At 44.2% G+C, this 18,608-nt stretch overlaps 3 protein-coding genes and 1 long non-coding RNA gene across 5 annotated transcripts; 3 read left to right on the top strand and 1 right to left on the bottom strand.

Moving 5' to 3' along the window:
• The first annotated feature begins 1,320 nt into the window (after positions 1-1,320).
• On the top strand, positions 1,321-3,783 carry LOC135631183 (uncharacterized). The gene is made up of 3 exons (XR_010494314.1): positions 1,321-1,634; positions 2,253-2,528; positions 3,206-3,783. It is a non-coding gene; the product is annotated as an uncharacterized LOC135631183 (long non-coding RNA).
• A 36-nt stretch (positions 3,784-3,819) lies between these two features.
• LOC135631182 (putative 12-oxophytodienoate reductase 5) lies at positions 3,820-5,540 on the bottom strand. The gene is made up of 5 exons (XM_065138644.1): positions 5,339-5,540; positions 5,013-5,153; positions 4,804-4,934; positions 4,553-4,726; positions 3,820-4,482 (listed from the first exon to the last, which is right to left on the bottom strand). Exons 1-5 carry the CDS (start codon positions 5,395-5,397, stop codon positions 3,890-3,892), a joined length of 1,098 nt encoding a protein of 365 aa, XP_064994716.1. The 5' UTR covers positions 5,398-5,540; the 3' UTR covers positions 3,820-3,889.
• A 7,677-nt stretch (positions 5,541-13,217) lies between these two features.
• Positions 13,218-14,762, top strand: LOC103976562 (putative 12-oxophytodienoate reductase 5). Of its 2 annotated transcripts, none has more exons than XM_009391812.3 (5): positions 13,218-13,276; positions 13,361-13,501; positions 13,571-13,701; positions 13,799-13,972; positions 14,043-14,762. In XM_009391812.3, exons 1-5 carry the CDS (start codon positions 13,218-13,220, stop codon positions 14,633-14,635), a joined length of 1,098 nt encoding a protein of 365 aa, XP_009390087.2. In that variant the 3' UTR covers positions 14,636-14,762. The 2 variants fall into 2 exon arrangements, with proteins under 2 accessions (XP_009390087.2, XP_064994578.1); XM_065138506.1 differs by having other exon boundaries at positions 13,257-13,276; positions 13,385-13,501.
• A 2,510-nt stretch (positions 14,763-17,272) lies between these two features.
• Positions 17,273-17,935, top strand: LOC135631174 (ethylene-responsive transcription factor ERF021-like). The gene has a single exon (XM_065138635.1). The coding sequence runs from the start codon at positions 17,305-17,307 to the stop codon at positions 17,797-17,799; it is 495 nt and encodes a 164-aa protein (XP_064994707.1). The 5' UTR covers positions 17,273-17,304; the 3' UTR covers positions 17,800-17,935.
• Positions 17,936-18,608: the final 673 nt, after the last annotated feature.

Raw genomic sequence — 18,608 nt, 5'->3', positions numbered from 1 at the left:
TGTTGGTAACAGGCCATCTTTGTTCTGGATTTTTGGGGATCATCTTTGTTGATTTTTCACAATGATAATAATGTTCATGCAAGAATGGTTCTTCCTGGAATACTTGAATTATATGATGCCAGCATTTCTATAAATCAGTGGAAATTTAAATGCATATGCCTACTTGGATATATCTCATGTTTATGGATATCTATTTATTTTATTATTGTTAGTCAACACAAGATTGTAGTAATCCTTTGCCTACTACTAATACTAAGCTCAAAATATCTAAGTCAAAATTAATGATAATATACTTATCAGTTCCTTATAAATTCTAGCATACTCTCCTTGATCATGTTGAGTACCCTGAAAAATGTTTTTGCATCTTTCACATGACATCAATCAGCAATAATTTTCTTGGTTTGTGAATCACATCTTTGTTATGCATTAACATCTTTGTTATGCATTAATATTCTCTTTGACACTCTTGGAATCCTGCCCAACTCAGTGGCAAAAAGGAGTTGGCACAAACTTGAGCAGTGGAGAGAGGAATGTGAATAAGTTCTCAAAAGTTGGACAAAAATCTATTTTTATTTTACAGATTAGACCAAACCAGAAAATTAGAAAAAATTCTGATACATTATGTTTATATAATGTAGCTTAGAACATGATATATAGTTTATGAATTTTGATTATCCCTTTCGAGAGTCATAGAATGATGGAATTATTAAGGACGACAAATAAAAATAATATTTTTTTAATTAAGAAAAAGGGTAAAGGATATATAGCTTATCCTTTTTTTTCTCAAATAACTATAAAAAAATTTGTAAATTATACTTTAGACAAAAATGAGTTATTGAATTGGAAAAAAAAAAATTTTGAGTCGAATAAACTTATAATATGAAGAATACAATTTAAGAAGCATGGGATTGAGGTCTCTTCAATCGAATGTTATTGGATGAGTCATAATTTATGAGCACGAAGACACAAGGAATTATGATTCGGAGAGTTCATCAAATAATTTCAAAGTCTTTCAAAAGAAATTTCAAGGATGGAAATAACACTTGGCTTTTATAACTTTGATTGAGATTATTTAACATTATTATGAACACCATGAAAACTATAAATAAATTTGACTATAAATTTTTAATAGTCATATATTTTGATATATAAATAAATAAAAGTTATGATTAGATTCATGATTCTTTTTGTATTAAAAGGAATACAATAAAAAAAATATTTTATGTACTATAAAAGAAAGTTTTTAAATGGGCTAAAAAAGCATTTTATTTATTTTATTTTTATAAAAATAGAGTGGATTGTCACTTATTTATAAAGAGCGAAGTACAGCTTAGCTTTGTTACTCCATCGCCACTGCCATCTGTAACCTTCCTCTACAGCTGCCGTGGCCTCCACCATCGCGGCGGCCGCTTGGCCCCCTTCGAAGCGTCCGAGATCTTCGGTGCACGCCTCTCACCGTGGCCTCATCGCGGCGGCCGCACTGGTCTCCTTCGGAGCGTCCGAGATCCTCCGTGCACGCCTATCACCACCGGTCGCTCGGCCTTTGCGATTTTAGTTCGTCATTTTTCTCTAAGATCCGCCCAGATAAAGCAAGCTGCTGTTTCTCCCCCATGAGGAGCTCATGAAGTAGTCTGGTGAGACTGACTGTTCGACATCTCGGGCTTATACTTTTGCTTAATTAATGGTGTTCATAACCTATTTGATAGAATTACGCACTTGGGACTGTCAACTAATGCGAAAAATCGCGATCGATCGCATAAAAATATTTTCTTGCTGGTAGGCCTCTTGGAACGGTACGAGATTCTAAAATATCTCAATGGACTTGAACTTGTTGCCTGTTATGTTCTACTCATCCCCGTTCGTCGGTATATAATCACATTCATTGTAGGGATCTCGAGGATGATAAAATTTGTCGAACTCATTTAGATTTATACCTATCTAAATTATCGGATACAATTTTGACAATAGAAGATGCTTCTGACAATTCCTGTTTTCAGTTGTTCTTTGTGGCGATCATACATACTCCTTTAAGTAGAATTAAGGATTTGATGCTGCCTCTTTCTTACAAAGAGCTATTATGTCACCAGAAACAAGCTCAGTCAGCTCCACATTGAGCTATTATTTTGTCTCGGTGGTACCCCAAAGTAGTGTCATAACGTATGCTTTTGGGTAACTTGAATATTGACCGGAGTGGGTGTTGTATTCAAATTTCTAATACCTGAAGGATCATTCATGCTCTGACCTCCTTGCAGCTTTGGCTATGATCCTTTCGGGATGAGCAAGAAGCCAGAAGATTTCGCCAAGTATGTGTGCCAGATTAACCAAGTCATCTTCCTCCACTCGCATTCCTACAAAATCTTTGGTGTTGATTCCTTTTCGCTGCTGTGCCTTCCAATTTCAAACAACGGTACAGATACAAAGTCTATGAGCTCATCCATGCAAAGGTGGGCAATGCTTATTTCGGTGCAAATTTGCACCACAATTAGTATTATGGTGCAAATTGTGGTCCTGAGGCTGTCTGGTTCAAGGTATTATTAGTATTATGCTTATTTTGTACCTGACAATCTTCATAGCTCAAGCAACTTCACTTTTGAACTGCACCTTCTGTCATCTACTATGTGATATGTTCATCTATAGTGTCTGCTCAGGCCATTTTTTCTAAAGACTATGGACCAATTCCTCCTTAGAGTTATCTATGGATTTCCTCAAGTATTAGAATATATATATGTATATGTATATATACATATATATTTATATATACATATATATATATACATATATATTTATATATACATATATATACATATATATATATATATACATATATATATATATATCTACATATATATACATATATATATATATATCTACATATATATATATATATATAGTTAGGTTGCTTCGTTATGATCCAGGAGATTTCAAGCTAGGGAAATAACTCTCTATATTAGAGGTATGACTATGTACATCGATCATCCTTATCCTGCATTGCTGGGTGGATATACTTTGTTTGTTGGAATTTATGCACAGTAAAATTACAAGATCACCTTTCTAGGCAATAGATATTTGTGCTAAAATGCATGAAATAATTTGCTCATGTGTCTCTTGACTATATGATCCTCTTAATCCAAAGCATACTTCAAATCTAAATGGCTGTCTGTTCGTGCCGCTGACTAATTTGGTGGCCTATTGATGTGTTTTGCAGATGGTGCTCTTCTCCTAGATGGAATTACATCGAATTATTTTGGAAGTAACATTCCAATCAATCTTGTGGTTGCTGTCATTGCTGAGATCGTGCTGGTTGGAGGTGCTGAATACTATAGAATTATCAATGGACTGGTAAGGAAGACCTCAACATCGAAATCAGTCATTTACTTTGTGTTCTGTTAAATTAGATGATACCAGACTGCTCATATTAGAAGGATTTGGAGGACAAGCTCAACCCTGGAGGTCCATTTGATCCTCTGGGGCTGGCAAACGAAGCTGCACTGCTCAAGGTGAAGGAGATTAAGAGCAGGCGGCTAGCGATGCTCGCAATGCTTGGTCTCTTCCTGCAGGCCTATTCCACTGGGAAAGTGCCAGTGGAGAACCTGATGACACATCCGAGTGAACCATTCAGAAACAATTTGCTCACTGTAATTTCCCAGCTGCTTTTTCTTCCATGATTTCTATGCCATGTAAAACGATGAAATCACTCGAGGCAATGCAAAATGTCACTGTAAGCTTCTGTACGAAACCTCGTGTACAGTTCTTTAGAAACAAGTGTAGTGATGATGATTTTTCTTTGAATTCTTGTGTTTGATCATTTTCTGTATCCGATTAACACACTAATGAAATTTTATTGGGCATACAAAAAAAGTAGAGTGGAACAGATGTATCATTTGATCATTCATACAGAGTTCTCCAGGAATGGGTAGTCTGTGTACCCAACAACTGGATCAGAGGTGTAGAAGGTGTTCCTGTCATACTTGTTCACTGCAGCATTCAGCTCAAATCTCTTGGGCAAGTCAGGATTCGCCAAGAACAGTCGGCCAAAAGCCACCAGATCTGTGTATCCCTCGTCCACAACCTTGTTACCTTCGTCGCGATCGTAGCCTCCTGCGACGATGAAGGTTCCCTTGAACGCCTTCCTCATGGGAAGAAGCCGGTGAGGGATGTGATACCTGCCATTGACGACGGCCATCCTGGGCTCTATCATGTGGCAGTAGAGGATGCCGTGCTTGTTCAGTGCTTGCACCATGTAGAGGGCAAGTGCCTCGGGGTCTGAATCCCAGCAGTCCATGTAGTCCAAGAACGGTGACAGCCGCATCCCAACTCTGTCAGCTCCGATCTCACCGACGACCGCTTCGACCACCTCCAACGCAAAGCGACATCGGTTCTCCAAGCTCCCGCCATACACATCGGTTCGATCGTTCGCGCTATCTTTCATGAACTGCTCGATCAGGTAGCCATTTGCGCCGTGGATCTCCACTCCATCGAAGCCTGCACGATTCGGACCCGTTAAGAGAATGCATGAGAAAAAGAGGAACTTGAAGTAGCGAAAGCATCTCACCAGCTTCGATGGCGTTCCTGGCCGCCAGTCTAAAATCCTCGACGATTCGAGGGATCTCTTCTGTTCTTAGTCTTCGAGGACGAGAGTACTCTTCGATCGAGCCATCGTGAAGCACTTGTGTCGGCACCTGTTTGTCGGTGCTCGAGATTGGATCTTGTCCATTAGGCTGGTAACCTGCACACACATTCGTACAAGGAATCATAAATGCCAAGCTTCTACTTGAGGACAGGAAGGACGGGACCAAGCAATACCGGTGTTGGAGACTCTGCCAACATGCCAAAGCTGGCAGAAGAAGACTCCGCCCTTGGCATGAACGGCGTCTACGATGGGCTTCCACGCCTCCACTTGCTCTCTTGTCCACACTCCAGGAGTATCGGGATATCTATGCATGAAGAACAAGTTTTACCACCAAACCGTAATCAAATGATAGCATTTTTACTTTGGCTGCTACGAATCATACCCCTGAGCAGTGTCTGAGACTCCTGTCGCTTCCGTGATGAGAAGGCCTCCATCGGTGGCTCTCTGAGAGTAGTACACCACAGCATGTGGCTGAGGAACGTTACCGTATGATCTGCTTCTTGTCAACGGTGCCAAAACAATCCTGTTGCAGCAGAAGACCAAAATACTTCTTTGGTGAATACAACAAGAAGAACAGGGGAATTATAATCTCAACGAGCATTGACAAATTGCCGTAGTCAAACAATTCGATCAAAGAATTAAGCTCAACACCCACACACGTGTCAACAACCCAAGCAAAGAAGAAGAAGAAGAAGCAGCAGTTCTGACCTGTGAGAGAGATCAAACTTGCCCATCTTGTAGGAACCAAGCAGAGGGATGGCTGCCATTCTTACTAGCGCACACAAGAAGTGGATGCTCTTTCTCTTTCCTCTTCTTCTTCCTTTTCCCTTGCTTTTGCTCTAACTATCCGCCTTAGTGCTCAGAGGATGCGGTGGGTGCTGCGTATTTGTAGATGCAGGGAAGGAGGCCTGAGGTTGACCGAGAAAACAAGAACGTGCACTTGTTGCGCTCTCCGTCTCTACAGTGCAATGTTTCTGGTCTAACAAAGCAGGTTCCATGCTTTCAAGTGGTCAAAGTTCAACCCCCTCTCCTCTCCTGGATGATTCCCTTGCCGTTGCTTCAAGCGTGGAGGCTACAAAGCTTGGCTACAGAATCAAATAATTGTCGGTGGTGATGTGCAGATTGCATCTCCCTGAAACGTTCGTGTGCGTATCGTATTTGCCTACGTATTCTCTTCTTGCAGAGGCTTTCACGTACGCGCAATTGGAATAGCCGCCCCACGTAATCATATTCCTTCTGACGTCATTGCAAATGTCATCGTCAACCACCACACGGTCTTTGATTGAAGACACGCCACTTATTATTATTATAGTAATAATATCAGGTATTGGTTTATTATTATTATTATAGTAATAATATCCGGTATCAGTTAGCACACCGCGAGTCTGATCAATCTCAATCGATGGTTGAGATTGAGGATCGAAGAGATGGAGGGTAGAGATGAGAGAATCGGATGGGAATCAATTTGGTAGGGTCAGAGAGGATCCGAATCTTCTACATGGTTGTCGTCGAGAAGGACGCGATGCTTTATCTGCGACGGCTATGACTAGCTTGACCAAAGATGCTTGATAGGGGTCATTTTGTCGGATGTCAGCTCATCTAAGTAAGACTTCATGTCAGTAACCCAAAATAGCAGAAAGTGCATTTCAATAATCATCACCTTATCGAGATCAATTAGAACTGGTCAACAAGAAAGGTCTCGGAATTAGGTATAAAAAAATACTATCAGGTTATGCTCGAGGGGAACTCTCTACACACTAATATAATCATACAATTTACATGACTACTCGCTCTCCTGCATTGACTTAAGCATAGAAGGGTTTGTGTCGAGCAACCCCAACGTTGACATGTCATGCTAGATCATCGATAAAGAGCGAGTAACTTCGTTGTCAAGACATAGACACGCAACCACAAGATAAATCATCTCTCGAGGACACTCAGATGACCCGACCCAGAGAAGTAACCTTGCAACTAAGAAGATCCCGAACTATTCATCCGGTCATCCCGAACTAGGTTCTCATCGACAAGAGCACTTCCGACTAGGTCGCTCATGCGATTTCACCTCATTAAGTCTTCCATGTCAGCTAGAAAGAGGCATTCGGATAAACTTATGCATTTGGAAGTGAACCAACCGTACTGACTCATCAATCAACGATATCAATGAACCATCATTTTAGTATTAGAAGGAGGGTCAAATTTCACGAGCACACCCTTCTATTACTCTTCCCAATGAACACCTAAGACAAGGAGAACCCCTTCTCCCTTTCCCAAGGGACAAAGGCTAGCCTCATACTTACCTCATCAAAAGCACCCCTCAAGCTTTGACATTGGGGGGCTAGGTATAAGTGGCTTTACGCTCCTATTACACCCTTAGCAACACCACCCCCTGACCTCTTTAAGCTAGTGCCTAGCCTTCTCCACTTGTGGGAGAGTCTGATCCTTAATTACTCCCTATGAGATGTTTTGACGAACAAATCATAAAGACTCAAAGAGGTGTATGATCAAAATCCCGTAAAATTTCGTTAGGTATGTATACTAAATAAACAAACATAATTGTGTTTGATTCCTCCGCTTATATTTCTATAAAATCTTTAGTGTTCGATTCCTTTTTTTTTTTTTTTTTTTTGTGCCTTACGATTTCAAACTATGTACATATACAAAGTCTATGAGCTCATCAATGCAAAGGTGGGCAATGCTTGGTGCAACCGGCTTCATCATCTAGAGGCCTTTTGTAATCATCAATAATTTCTCCCTTAACATAAATTAATTACTTATAAATAATATATTACCTTATTATTAACTTATATATTTATATACTATAGTTAAGAAATTAATTAAATTTAGTTTTCTTAATCACGTGAATAAGTTATAAATTCTACTAATCAATTAAATTATTAATTTATTTATTACTTAATAAGTGATTTGATATTTATGAGGTAAATAGTTTATATTCCAATTTTTATATGTGAACTATAGGAAATAAATATTATATTACTCTCTTTGTGTGGAAAAGTAAAAGAAAAATAAATTAAAAATAAAAATTAAATTATTACTTATCTTTTGGGGGAGATCTCATCTTCTCCTATATAAAAGGGGCTACTCCTCCCTCATTCCCCATCAAACCTAATAATGGGAGAATTGTGAAGAGGACTTCATGAGGAGGATGATATTGAGGAAAGGATAGTCGAGTAAAGGTAGGATCATATCTTTTTTAACTAACTTTGATTTATATTTTGAAATATTGATGTTGAGATTGTTAAAATTTTATGATGCATAATGATGTTTTAGTTTTAAAATTTCATGATTAATAAATAATGATAATTATTTTATGATGTTAGAATGACTCTTTATTTTATGTTGATATCTTAAATTAAAGTGAATTTTAATATTAATTTAATTATTAAATTTTCTATTTTTGGATTAGCATAATAGTTCTAATTTATTTAATTATATATATATATATATATATATATATATATATTTCAAGAATTATATGTGAATTTCTATAATATAATTAGTTTTAAATTTAAGATCATGAATTTAAAATTTCTTATTAATATATTTGAGTCATTCTTTAATAATTTTAAATATTGAAATCTAATTTGATGAGATGAGTCTAATTAGGATCTAACTTTAGTCAAGTTGATCTGTCAGACTGAATTGACTTAGCTCATGTGGTCATGTATAACATAGTTCATGTGGCCAAGTACAACCTACTAGGGATGACTCAACCTATGTGACATAGTACAAGCCAACCAATGTGGCAACGTATTGACACGGACTTAGCTGGTTTTGCCTAAGTCGTGCGGCACCCTCGCGCGTCCGTCCGCAAAGGTCAACCTCCCCGAAGCCTCCCATTGTCCCTTAGGACTAACAAAAGAGAGAACGGGTTAAAGAAAACGCCTCAATCGGGATCCACAAGCAAACATGTCCGAAAAACACTTCATAGACAATGCAAAATACAAACAGACTTTACAAGCTTTGAACAGTGGCACAACAAAGGGTAAAATGGTCCATTACAGACCGAAAAGCTCTCTCACGTGTCCACATGACACTACCTTTATTTACAAGCCTAAAGAGGCCACCAACCCAACTAAAATGGGACTTATAAGCCTTCGGCTGCCCCTCTACACGCTGTACAAGGCATGAACATGCCAACAGACACGGACAGATATAAGCATTACATCAAACATCCTGTTTCAAAGTTTGTCCGTGACATTCTCCCCCACTTATCCCTTCGACGTCCTCGTCGAAGCCTTTGTGAACACTGTAACTCTTCGCCTTTGCTGAGTCTTCAATCTTCCGCTCCAGCTGCAATGCGCCTCCTAGCTCCCAGCTGCTCTCCGCTGCTGTTTTTGAGTAGTCGAACCTTTGATCCGCCATGCTGCTTCAACTCGCCAATGACTCTGACTCTAGTGTGGGGTTGGCTGAGTTGTGTTGATCCTCGTTGATTCCTGCGGATCCACCAAATGAAGGAAAAGACCATTCTTACTGCGCCAGTTTCTCAAAATTTCCACATGCTGCTTGAACTGGGTGGATGCTTGTTGGAGCTTTAACGAGCATCGCCTCGCAAACTTCTGAAGTTTTGGGTCCTTCCTCCACAAAATCTGCTCATTGACTCTTCTTTCAGTTAGTTGTCACATCCAAGTAGGTTCGCATCACTTCCGCTTTCGATTGGCATTTCGTTGGGAAATGAAGCGGACAATCTACTCTCAGTAGCACTGATCACCGTTGGTGAGGATTTGACAACTATTGTCTTCCATTATCTTCGAAGGGTCTTTGAACTTGTGCAGAGCTCCTCTGCTGGATAGATAAGAGAACTGGGGTACTCGGTTTCGCCCATTCTCTTAAGAGTTGAGAAGGCAAAGGTTACGTGACTTCGCCCGCCTCCTCGAGGTTATACTTCATGCATCGAGCTGGTTACTGGCCTTCGCCTGCTCTTTGCTCACACTTCTGAAGCACTTGAAGTGTTTGCACTCCTTGCGTTGAGTTAGCTACTGTGATTCACCTCCAGCTGCTTCGATCATACCTCTGCATGATCAAGTCCCTCCCATGGGACTCACTGGTACTTGCATTCGAACTTTTCCCTTGGTGGAACCTAGCCCCCATATGCTGATGACCAAGGTTTTCATCCGATGCAAAATTCGGTGCACGCCCGGAAGACCCGCCTCTGCGGTACCATGGCCTTCACTCCTTGAATCCATAGCCCTTCTTGCCGTCGTGTTGTTCACCAAAGCGGAGCTCCCAGTAGCTCCCGATCATACCTCCATATGATCTCATCCCTCACGGGACTCTGTTGTGTATATCGCATTGTCACGAACTGTTCCACCACGATCCGCTGCACCATGTCGCCTCCTGGTGACATCTCCATTGCATTCTGATCCTTGTGGAATAAACTCGAATTGTGAACCCTCCATGTGTGGCCTCTGCCAATACATCGCAGGGTCTCCTCCACCTTCGATTTTGTTCGTTCCTTTGGCAATCGACCTTCATCCACCCACTCTTGGGTCACACCTAGATGAAGCACTGCTCTAGGACAGTCCGTCGCCTAGTAGCTCCCGAAGTCCACCGACTTCACTATAATTTGTGCACCATTGTCTGGATCTTGGGCCTCTGCCCCTACCAGCACAATCTCCGCTGCGCACCGCTTCCTTCATAGCAACTCGAATGGCGACACTGTGGCATATTCTTCAAGAGTACCCGCCTCTGCGTCCTCTTGCCCCGTGCTAAGGCCTTCTGTACCCAACTTCGCCTCCGCAAATTGAGTCGCCTTAGTTCCTCCTTCAAATGCTTCTCCGAGATAAGGTGCATGTGCCTCGAAGCTCCCTTCGTCTTTGGCACCATGCAAGATGAGTCCGCTCCGTCAGAATGAAGGACCCATGGAACAACATGATCCTACTCCTGCCTCTGCAAGAGTTCATGTCCTTGACCTCTGTCTAGGGAAGCACTGTGCCTCTGCTCCATGTTCCAACTTCTATGCTGGCTCCCTTCATGCGGCTTGGGTACTTCGCCAAGTTACACCCAAGTTGCTCTGCTCCTCGTTTTTGCATTGAGTCGATGGTGGCCCTCGTGCCCACCATTCCACGGGTCAGCCCTCCCTTGAGTCCGATCTCCACATCGACTCCAAGTGTGCCTTCATTTAAGTTGCTTTAGGTCGCTCCCCCACTTGATCTCGCAATGCATCCACCAATGCATTCTCTCGAGCGAGATCATGCGACAACTCCTCGCCGCTTGCTCAGTCTATCGAGCTTCGTGGAGTTGTTGTTTGTTGAGGTACTCCTCCTCAACATGTGAGATCTGTCTCACATGACTCTCCCTCTGGAGAGCCAGGACTTATCCCTCCTGGATAACTATCCCGTTGGAGCAACATCTCTCTTCGTTTCGGAGACCACCATCCCCTTGGACTACTCCAATCTGCTGAACAAACTGTGCATTGTTCTGCCTCCTGCAAACGCACTTGCTAGATTGCGACTCCACGTCAATACAGCCCCCACTGCACCCCTCAAGGCCTAGCAACATGCTGAACTCATTGCACACTTCAGCCTCCTACGGACGTATCCTTCGCATGCCGAAGAGAAAGTTTCAATGCTCCATGGCGCCGAGTCTCGGTCGCCTTGGGATGGCCACGAACATTCCATCGTCCGCATACAAGCCCATGCATGAGTACCAAATTCTTCGAGTTAGCAATTCCCCTCACCTCTGTGAGCTTTTGCATAACTCTTTTGGTCGTTGAGCAACTCATTCCACCTTGGATGGTCTCATTCTTGCCAAGAGCCTCGCTTGCCTAGAGCACCATCAAGTATAGTTGTCAATGTTGAGCCGTAGCTCAAACTCAGCCATCCCAACCTTTGTGCGCTCCAAATTCTTCCAAGCTTGCCTGTTCTCGTGGTGCCTCTTGCGCAAAGGGTTGGCCATTCCTCTGAATGCCAATCTCAGATACCCGCTCCTCTGAGCGACTCTTTTCCCTACATCTCCATGCCCGTTTTCCCTCAAACGGTCGCGCGTGTGCTGACTGCCCTCAACGCAGCCCCGCTAGGTCCCCCACGTTTGCATGTCAAGTGTTTCTATGAGTGCTTGTCCCGCTCTGATACCATATGACACGGACTTAGCTGGTTTTGCCTAAGTCGTGCGGCACCCTCGCGCGTCCGTCCGCAAAGGTCAGCCTCCCCGAAGCCTCCCATTGTCCCTTAGGACCAACAAAAGAGAGAACGGGTTAAAGAAAACGCCTCAATCGGGATCCACAAGCAAACATGTCCGAAAAACACTTTATAGACAATGCAAAATACAAACAGACTTTACAAGCTCTGAACAGTGGCACAACAAAGGGTAAAATGGTCCATTACAGACCGAAAAGCTCTCTCACGTGTCCACATGACACTACCTTTATTTACAAGCCTAAAGAGGTCACCAACCCAACTAAAATGAGACTTATAAGCCTTCGGCTGCCCCTCTACACGCTGTACAAGGCATGAACATGCCAACAGACACGGACAGATATAAGCATTACATCAAACATCCTGTTTCAAAGTTTGTCCGTGATAGTATGACCCACCCATGTGGGTAGGTATGATCCAGTCTATGTGATCATATATGACTCAGCTCATGTGGTAAGGTACGATATAACCATGTGGTCAGGCATGGGCCAGAGGTATGACTCAGTCAATGTGATCAGATTCGACCCCAATTCATGTGTCTAGGTACGACCAACTCGTGAACAAAGCATGGCCTAATTCACTAGTAAAACTCTGCCTAACTTATAAGTGATACTTAGTCTAGTCTATAAAGTTAAGCTTGCCCAACTATGCGAACTATGCGATTGACATTAGACACATCGTCGCTCCTTTATCTATCCTATTCTACTTAACTCAATTTACTTGGAATAGGCATGTGCAGTGCTTGTGACTTGTCGAAGACTTAGGTGGGTTAGTTCGATTTAGATTAGCGTCATATGATATAGTTTCGATTAAATGCATGCCACTTATTATTATTATAGTAATAATATCTGGTATCGGTTAGCACACCTAAGTTGGATCAATCTCAAAGGAAGAGAGACGGAGGGTGGAGATGAGAGAATTGTAGGGGAATCGAATTGGTAGGGGTTGGAGAGGATCCGAATCTTCTACATGGATGTCGCAGACTGAGCAACGAAAAGGAGGCGATGCTTTCTCAGTGACGGCTATGGCCAGCCGCCTGTCTTGGTCTTGACCAAAGGTGCTCAAACTAGAATGTGGAGGCCTCCATGGCAGACTCTTCCTTTTCCTTTGGCACGTTTGTTGAAGTTTAGCGACGTCGCTCGTTTTCTCCATCATCATATCAGTGATGGAGGGTTGAGATGAATCATCACATCATCAATTACCATAACGCCAGGAATGAGGTTGACCATCGAACTCACGCAGTGACGGTAGAGTGACGCCGGTAGTCCTGTAGTAATCAATGCACGTGAAGTAGAAATGAAGGAAATCGGACTGGGCTACTCCTCAGTCTCAAGCTCCACCCTTGCATTCCTACAAAGACCAAGCACTCATCCCCATCCTCTGCACGCACAGTCAGGATCCACTTGGTTTATATCTCCTCCAAATTTCTGAGCATGGCAGCCATCCCTCTTCTCGGTTCCTACAAGATGGGCAAGTTTGATCTCTCCCACAGGTCAGTCATTAGACTCTTCTCCATTGCAGAGTTATGTCGATCCTTGAATGAAACCTGAATCTAATAAAGCTTGCGAATTAACAGGGTTGTTATGGCACCGTTGACAAGATGCAGATCATATGGCAGTGTTCCTCAGCCTCATGCTGCTGTCTACTACTCTCAAAGAGCCACCGATGGAGGCCTGCTCATCGCAGAAGCAACAGGAGTCTCGGACACTGCTCAGGGGTACGATTTGTTGCAGACAAAGTAAAAATGTTATTATTTGGTTACAATTTGGTGGTTCTTCATGTATAGATATCCTGATACTCCTGGAGTTTGGACAAGAGAGCAAGTGGAGGCATGGAAGCCCATCGTAGACGCTGTTCATGCCGAGGGTGGAGTCTTCTTCTGCCAGCTTTGGCATGTTGGCAGAGTCTCCGACACTAGTATTGCTTTGTCCTATCCTTCCTGTTCTAAAGTAGAACCCTGACATTTACATCATCATGCTTCCTTTTATGATCCTTTGTACAAATCTGCGTGCAGGTTACCAGCCTAATGGACAGCATCCAATCTCTAGCACTGACAAGCAGGTTCTATCACAAATGCCTGACGATGCCTCCGTCGAAGAGCACTCTCGTCCTCGAAGACTACTGACCGAAGAGATCCCTCGAATCGTCGAGGATTTTAGACTGGCGGCCCGGAACGCCATCGAAGCTGGTGAGATGCTTTTGCTACTACAAGCTCCTCTTTTTCTCATGCATTCACTTGACAGCCGAGAATCACACAGGCTTCGATGGAGTGGAGATCCACGGCGCAAATGGCTACCTGATCGATCAGTTCATGAAAGATAGCGTGAACGACCGAACCGATAAGTACGGCGGGAGCTTGGAGAACCGATGTCGCTTTGCGTTGGAGGTAGTCGAAGCGGTCGCCGATGAGATCGGAGCGGATAGAGTTGGGATGCGACTGTCGCCGTTCATGGACTGCTTGGACTGCTGGGATTCAGACCCCGAGGCACTTGCTCTCTACATGGTGCGAGAACTGAACAAGCACGGCATCCTCTACTGCCACATGATAGAGCCCAGGATGGCCATGGTCAGTGGCAGGTATCACATCCCTCACCGGCTTCTTCCCATGAGGAAGGCGTTCAAGGGAACCTTCATCGCCGCAGGAGGCTACGATCGCGACGAAGGTAACGAGGTTGTGGATGAGGGATACACAGATCTGGTGGCTTTTGGCAGACTGTTCTTGGCGAATCCTGACTTGCCCAAGAGATTTGAGCTGAATGCTGCATTGAACGAGTATGACAGGAACACCTTCTACACCTCTGATCCAGTTGTTGGGTACACAGACTACCCATTCCTGGAGAACTCTGCATGAACAGTAGAGGACGGATTTGTTCCACTCCACTTTTTTTTCCATACTCAATATAACGCCATTACCGTGTGTTAATTGGATACAATAAATGATCCAACACAATAATTCAAAGCAAAATCATCATCACTTTCCTACTTTCTATGTTTTCATACAAGAGCTGTTACAATGGCTTATAGTTGGGTGTAGTGCTTGTTATCGAAGCAAATAGTTCATGTTCTACGTAATTTTGAGCTTCACACTTGGTGGATAGATAGTCTTTCAGATTTGCCTGATACCATTTTATTTGTTATTGTGCACTGAGATTAAGCAAATATTGAACGTAATCGTTGATCACAGTTTCACATGCTGCACTCACACTGAACCTCACATCAACCACTTGTCAGTGTCCACAAATTGCTGGTGCATATCCTACTGCAAATGTTAGATGAGACTTTGAGCTTTTTCTCGTTTCTGCTTGGATGATATGTCCTATAATCCTCGCCTACATTTTTGTGCATGACATGGCATGCAGACACAAAACAGAATGATTTGGTCTTAATTCATGCAATCAGAGAGGCAATTATAGAACCTAGGTTTATCTATGTGTTCTGATAGATGATAGCACGTACAAAATTCTTCTCTCGACTCTGTATCATGAATGCATGTCTGTTTGGAGATGAGCAGCTAGTCATAATATTATGTAGATCCATCATTAGTGGGAGTTGTGATGTGTGACCTTGAATAGTGTTTGACTATTTGGAACAATTATCCTTCTCCTCCCCATGAATCTGTGGTGTTCCTTCCTGCAAATAGTGTTCACAGAACGTGATAGTTGGTGACACAACAAGCTCCGTGATAGCAAGAACTCCACGTTGTTGCAGAAGGTTGGTAACCGGTGGATGTCGATGGTTGTATGAACAGGTAGTGAGATGTGGAGTATTAGTGGCTGAAAAGATGTCCGAAAGAAGGCTTTCCGAGGTGACGGTGTTCTACTGCTTTGCTTCATTAAATCTGAACATAATTTCTGTGGCAAAGGAAAGAAGAATTGAGAGAGTATTTATATGGTTGCTGTAGAAAATGCAAGTGAAGAGGCAATTTCTTTGCAACAATCGATTCCTTTTGTGGGGGAAAAGCTTTTTGAACAATTCAAAAAATCAAAACAAGTTCTCTCTTTCTCTCTCTCTCTCTCTCTCTCTCTCTCTCTCTCATGGGCCCAGCGCTGGCTGCAAACTTGGATGATCGCCAGCATTTGCACTGCAACTTTACAGGATGAAACCTGGAGCCATGAAACTAGCAATGACATGCTTGAAAGGACAAGTCCTGAATCCAGTACACTTCATACTCGAGATCTCTGCATGCATCACAAATAGGAAAGAGCCATTGATTGGCTTCCCCAGTGCTCCATTTCCCTACGTCTTTATCTCCTCCCTCGCTGATATGGCTGTTCCTTCATCATCACCATGACAAATAGCACTGCTACTGTTACCAACAAGTGAACACTGACGCCTCACAGTTCCACCAACCGCTTCGAAAGCTCCGTTTCACTTTTGTAGAGAGGAGATGGGAGTTCCCTTTAGTGCAATTTGCCCGTTTCAGTCAACAAAAGGGCAGCTGTTTCCATCGATGCATGAAGAGCAAGGAAGCTTCTTTCTTCCTCTCTCCAGCAATCACAGTCGATGTCTCCATCACACACCGTTCACGTCACTTCTGACTCTGATTGCTACATGTTTGCGGAACCTTTCTTTTGACAATGGATTCACTTAAAGGCCCTCAGTGTCCTCCGCATGCCTCCAAATGGCATGCAGGTGGAGTTCACGTAGCATTTATAGGATGCAGATTTATCATGCAGCGGATCTAAACGAATCCATGTTAATGCCACCCGTAGCCGAAACTATGTCCTGTTCATCATCAATGTGTTCAGTTTGCATTATTGAGCTGGACCTGCACTCACCCAAGCACATTGACCCTATGTTTCCGCAATGTGGCTCCGTCGGACCCCAAGTCGCTAACCCATTTGGTGGCATCTCCCTCCCGAAGAAGACGACGGCCGGGGTCGTACGGAGGCACAGTACACCCTCCGTGCCACGGTCAAGGTTTGGGGCCCCACCCGCCGTTCCGCCGGTTCACTCCCCCTCGCCACTCGCCTCGGAACATCCCCAAGCCATCCGACAAGCTCTCCATCCTTCGTCAATGGACGCCAGTGGAGCAGGAGAACGATCCAGCTGTCACGCCAATTACTTCAACAGGGACAGCAGACCTTATCCCTCCTCCTCTCCTGATGCAATGCATGCAATAAATCCAAAGATCTGGACAGACCACGTAATCATTGATTCAGATCTCTCCTCCTTACGTGCGTGGGGCGCAGGTGCAGTAAAACCAGCGATGCGCAGTCCTCTGAATTCCTCCAATCCACATCTGCCTTCTGTGCTATATGTTTCAGTGCTCAGATTTCGCTTTGGTGCGTAAAATATCGAATAGGAGTATGGATCGAATGAGGATCGCGATTGGAGGAGTCCACCAAATCTGTACCCATCTCGTGCACTTACTAGGAAGCTCACTTCCCCCTCTAAGCGAGCTCCATCTGTACATTAAGCTCATCCCCGTTGCCTATTTATACTTCCATGAACACTCTTAGCATCTCATATCATCATCATCCGGTTAGCAAGCTGAGCAGTTCGGTGCGGAGATCAGCAATGGAGCAGCTGGCGGAGATGAGAGCGGACTTGGCGGTGCAGTACCGAGGGGTGAGGAAGAGGAAGTGGGGAAAGTGGGTGTCGGAGATCCGGGAGCCGGGGAAGAAGACCAGGATTTGGCTGGGGAGCTTCGAGTCGGCGGAGATGGCGGCGGTGGCGCACGACGTGGCGGCGCTGCGGCTCAAGGGGCGCGACGCGCAGCTCAACTTTCCGGAGTCGGCAGAGCAGCTGCCGCGGCCCAGGAGCTCGGAACCCAAGGACATCCGGTCGGCGGCGCTCGAGGCGGCCGCGAGGCTCCGGTGCAGGACCACCGCCAGGGCGGGGATATCGGCGGGGCTGGAGCGGCTGGGGAACGACGAGCTCGGCCTCGACTCGCCCAGGTTGTGGGCGGAGCTGGCGGAGGCTCTGCTCCTGAGCCCACCCGCCTGGACCACTGAGGTGACCGAGCTGGAGGAGTGGGAACAGCACGGATCGTTGTGGGATCCCTTTCTGTGAACTATTCCATCTCCCTCACAGACTCTGCATCAACTCTCGTCCTTGATTTCGACGAGAATGACCGAGTGTTTTCACTCCAAAAAGTTCTGTAAATGTACGTGATTGCTAATGCATGAATGCTTACCCTTTCCTCCAACACTAGACTTCAGCACCATCTGGTTGCGGTGAAAACAGACACGAGAGGAAGACAGCAGAAACACTTAAATAATACATAGAAACAGCATTCATAAAGCTCCTAAATAGCATTCTGATAAGATAGCAGAAACACCGACAGTTTCTTGTGATCTCCATCAACGAGTTGGGTTTCCAGATGCCAAAGTCTACTTGCAGAAGAACGAAGTCAAGGTGAGACGACCCAAGAAAGATTTCATCTGATACATCCAAGTATAGAGTTGGGGGTTCTTTGCTTCACTTTGATCGAGTCATAACACCTCCACCGTGAATGTGTATGAGCGAGCCTCGTCTTCTCGGAGAACGCTGTTCCAACTTTGACTGCTGTGTGGGAAGATCAAAGAGACATGGTAGCAGGAGGCCACGCATCTCGCTTTTCTGACAGCTAAAAGTGCAGGGAAAGCAAACAGGTGGATGCATGGAAGCCACTTGCAGGTGCTGCAAAGACTGCGACTGCATCGTAGGATTAGGCTTCGATGCCATCTCAGTCCTGTGATGGTGACATGAGATCCGAACGACGTGCAGTGTCGGGAGAGGATCCGCTGCGTCGGGCGGAACAGAACCTCCTGGGTGGGTTTTCGCAGCGTCGGGGGTGCTCTTGGCCTGTGGGGCCAACAGTCTCGTGTGGTCATGGGTGC

This window comes from Musa acuminata, chromosome BXJ3-2 (genome assembly GCF_036884655.1).
Source record: "Musa acuminata AAA Group cultivar baxijiao chromosome BXJ3-2, Cavendish_Baxijiao_AAA, whole genome shotgun sequence".
Classification (NCBI taxonomy): domain Eukaryota; kingdom Viridiplantae; phylum Streptophyta; class Magnoliopsida; order Zingiberales; family Musaceae; genus Musa; species Musa acuminata.
Note: the sequence above shows the minus strand (reverse complement) of the source record. Positions and strands in the feature narration are given on the sequence as shown.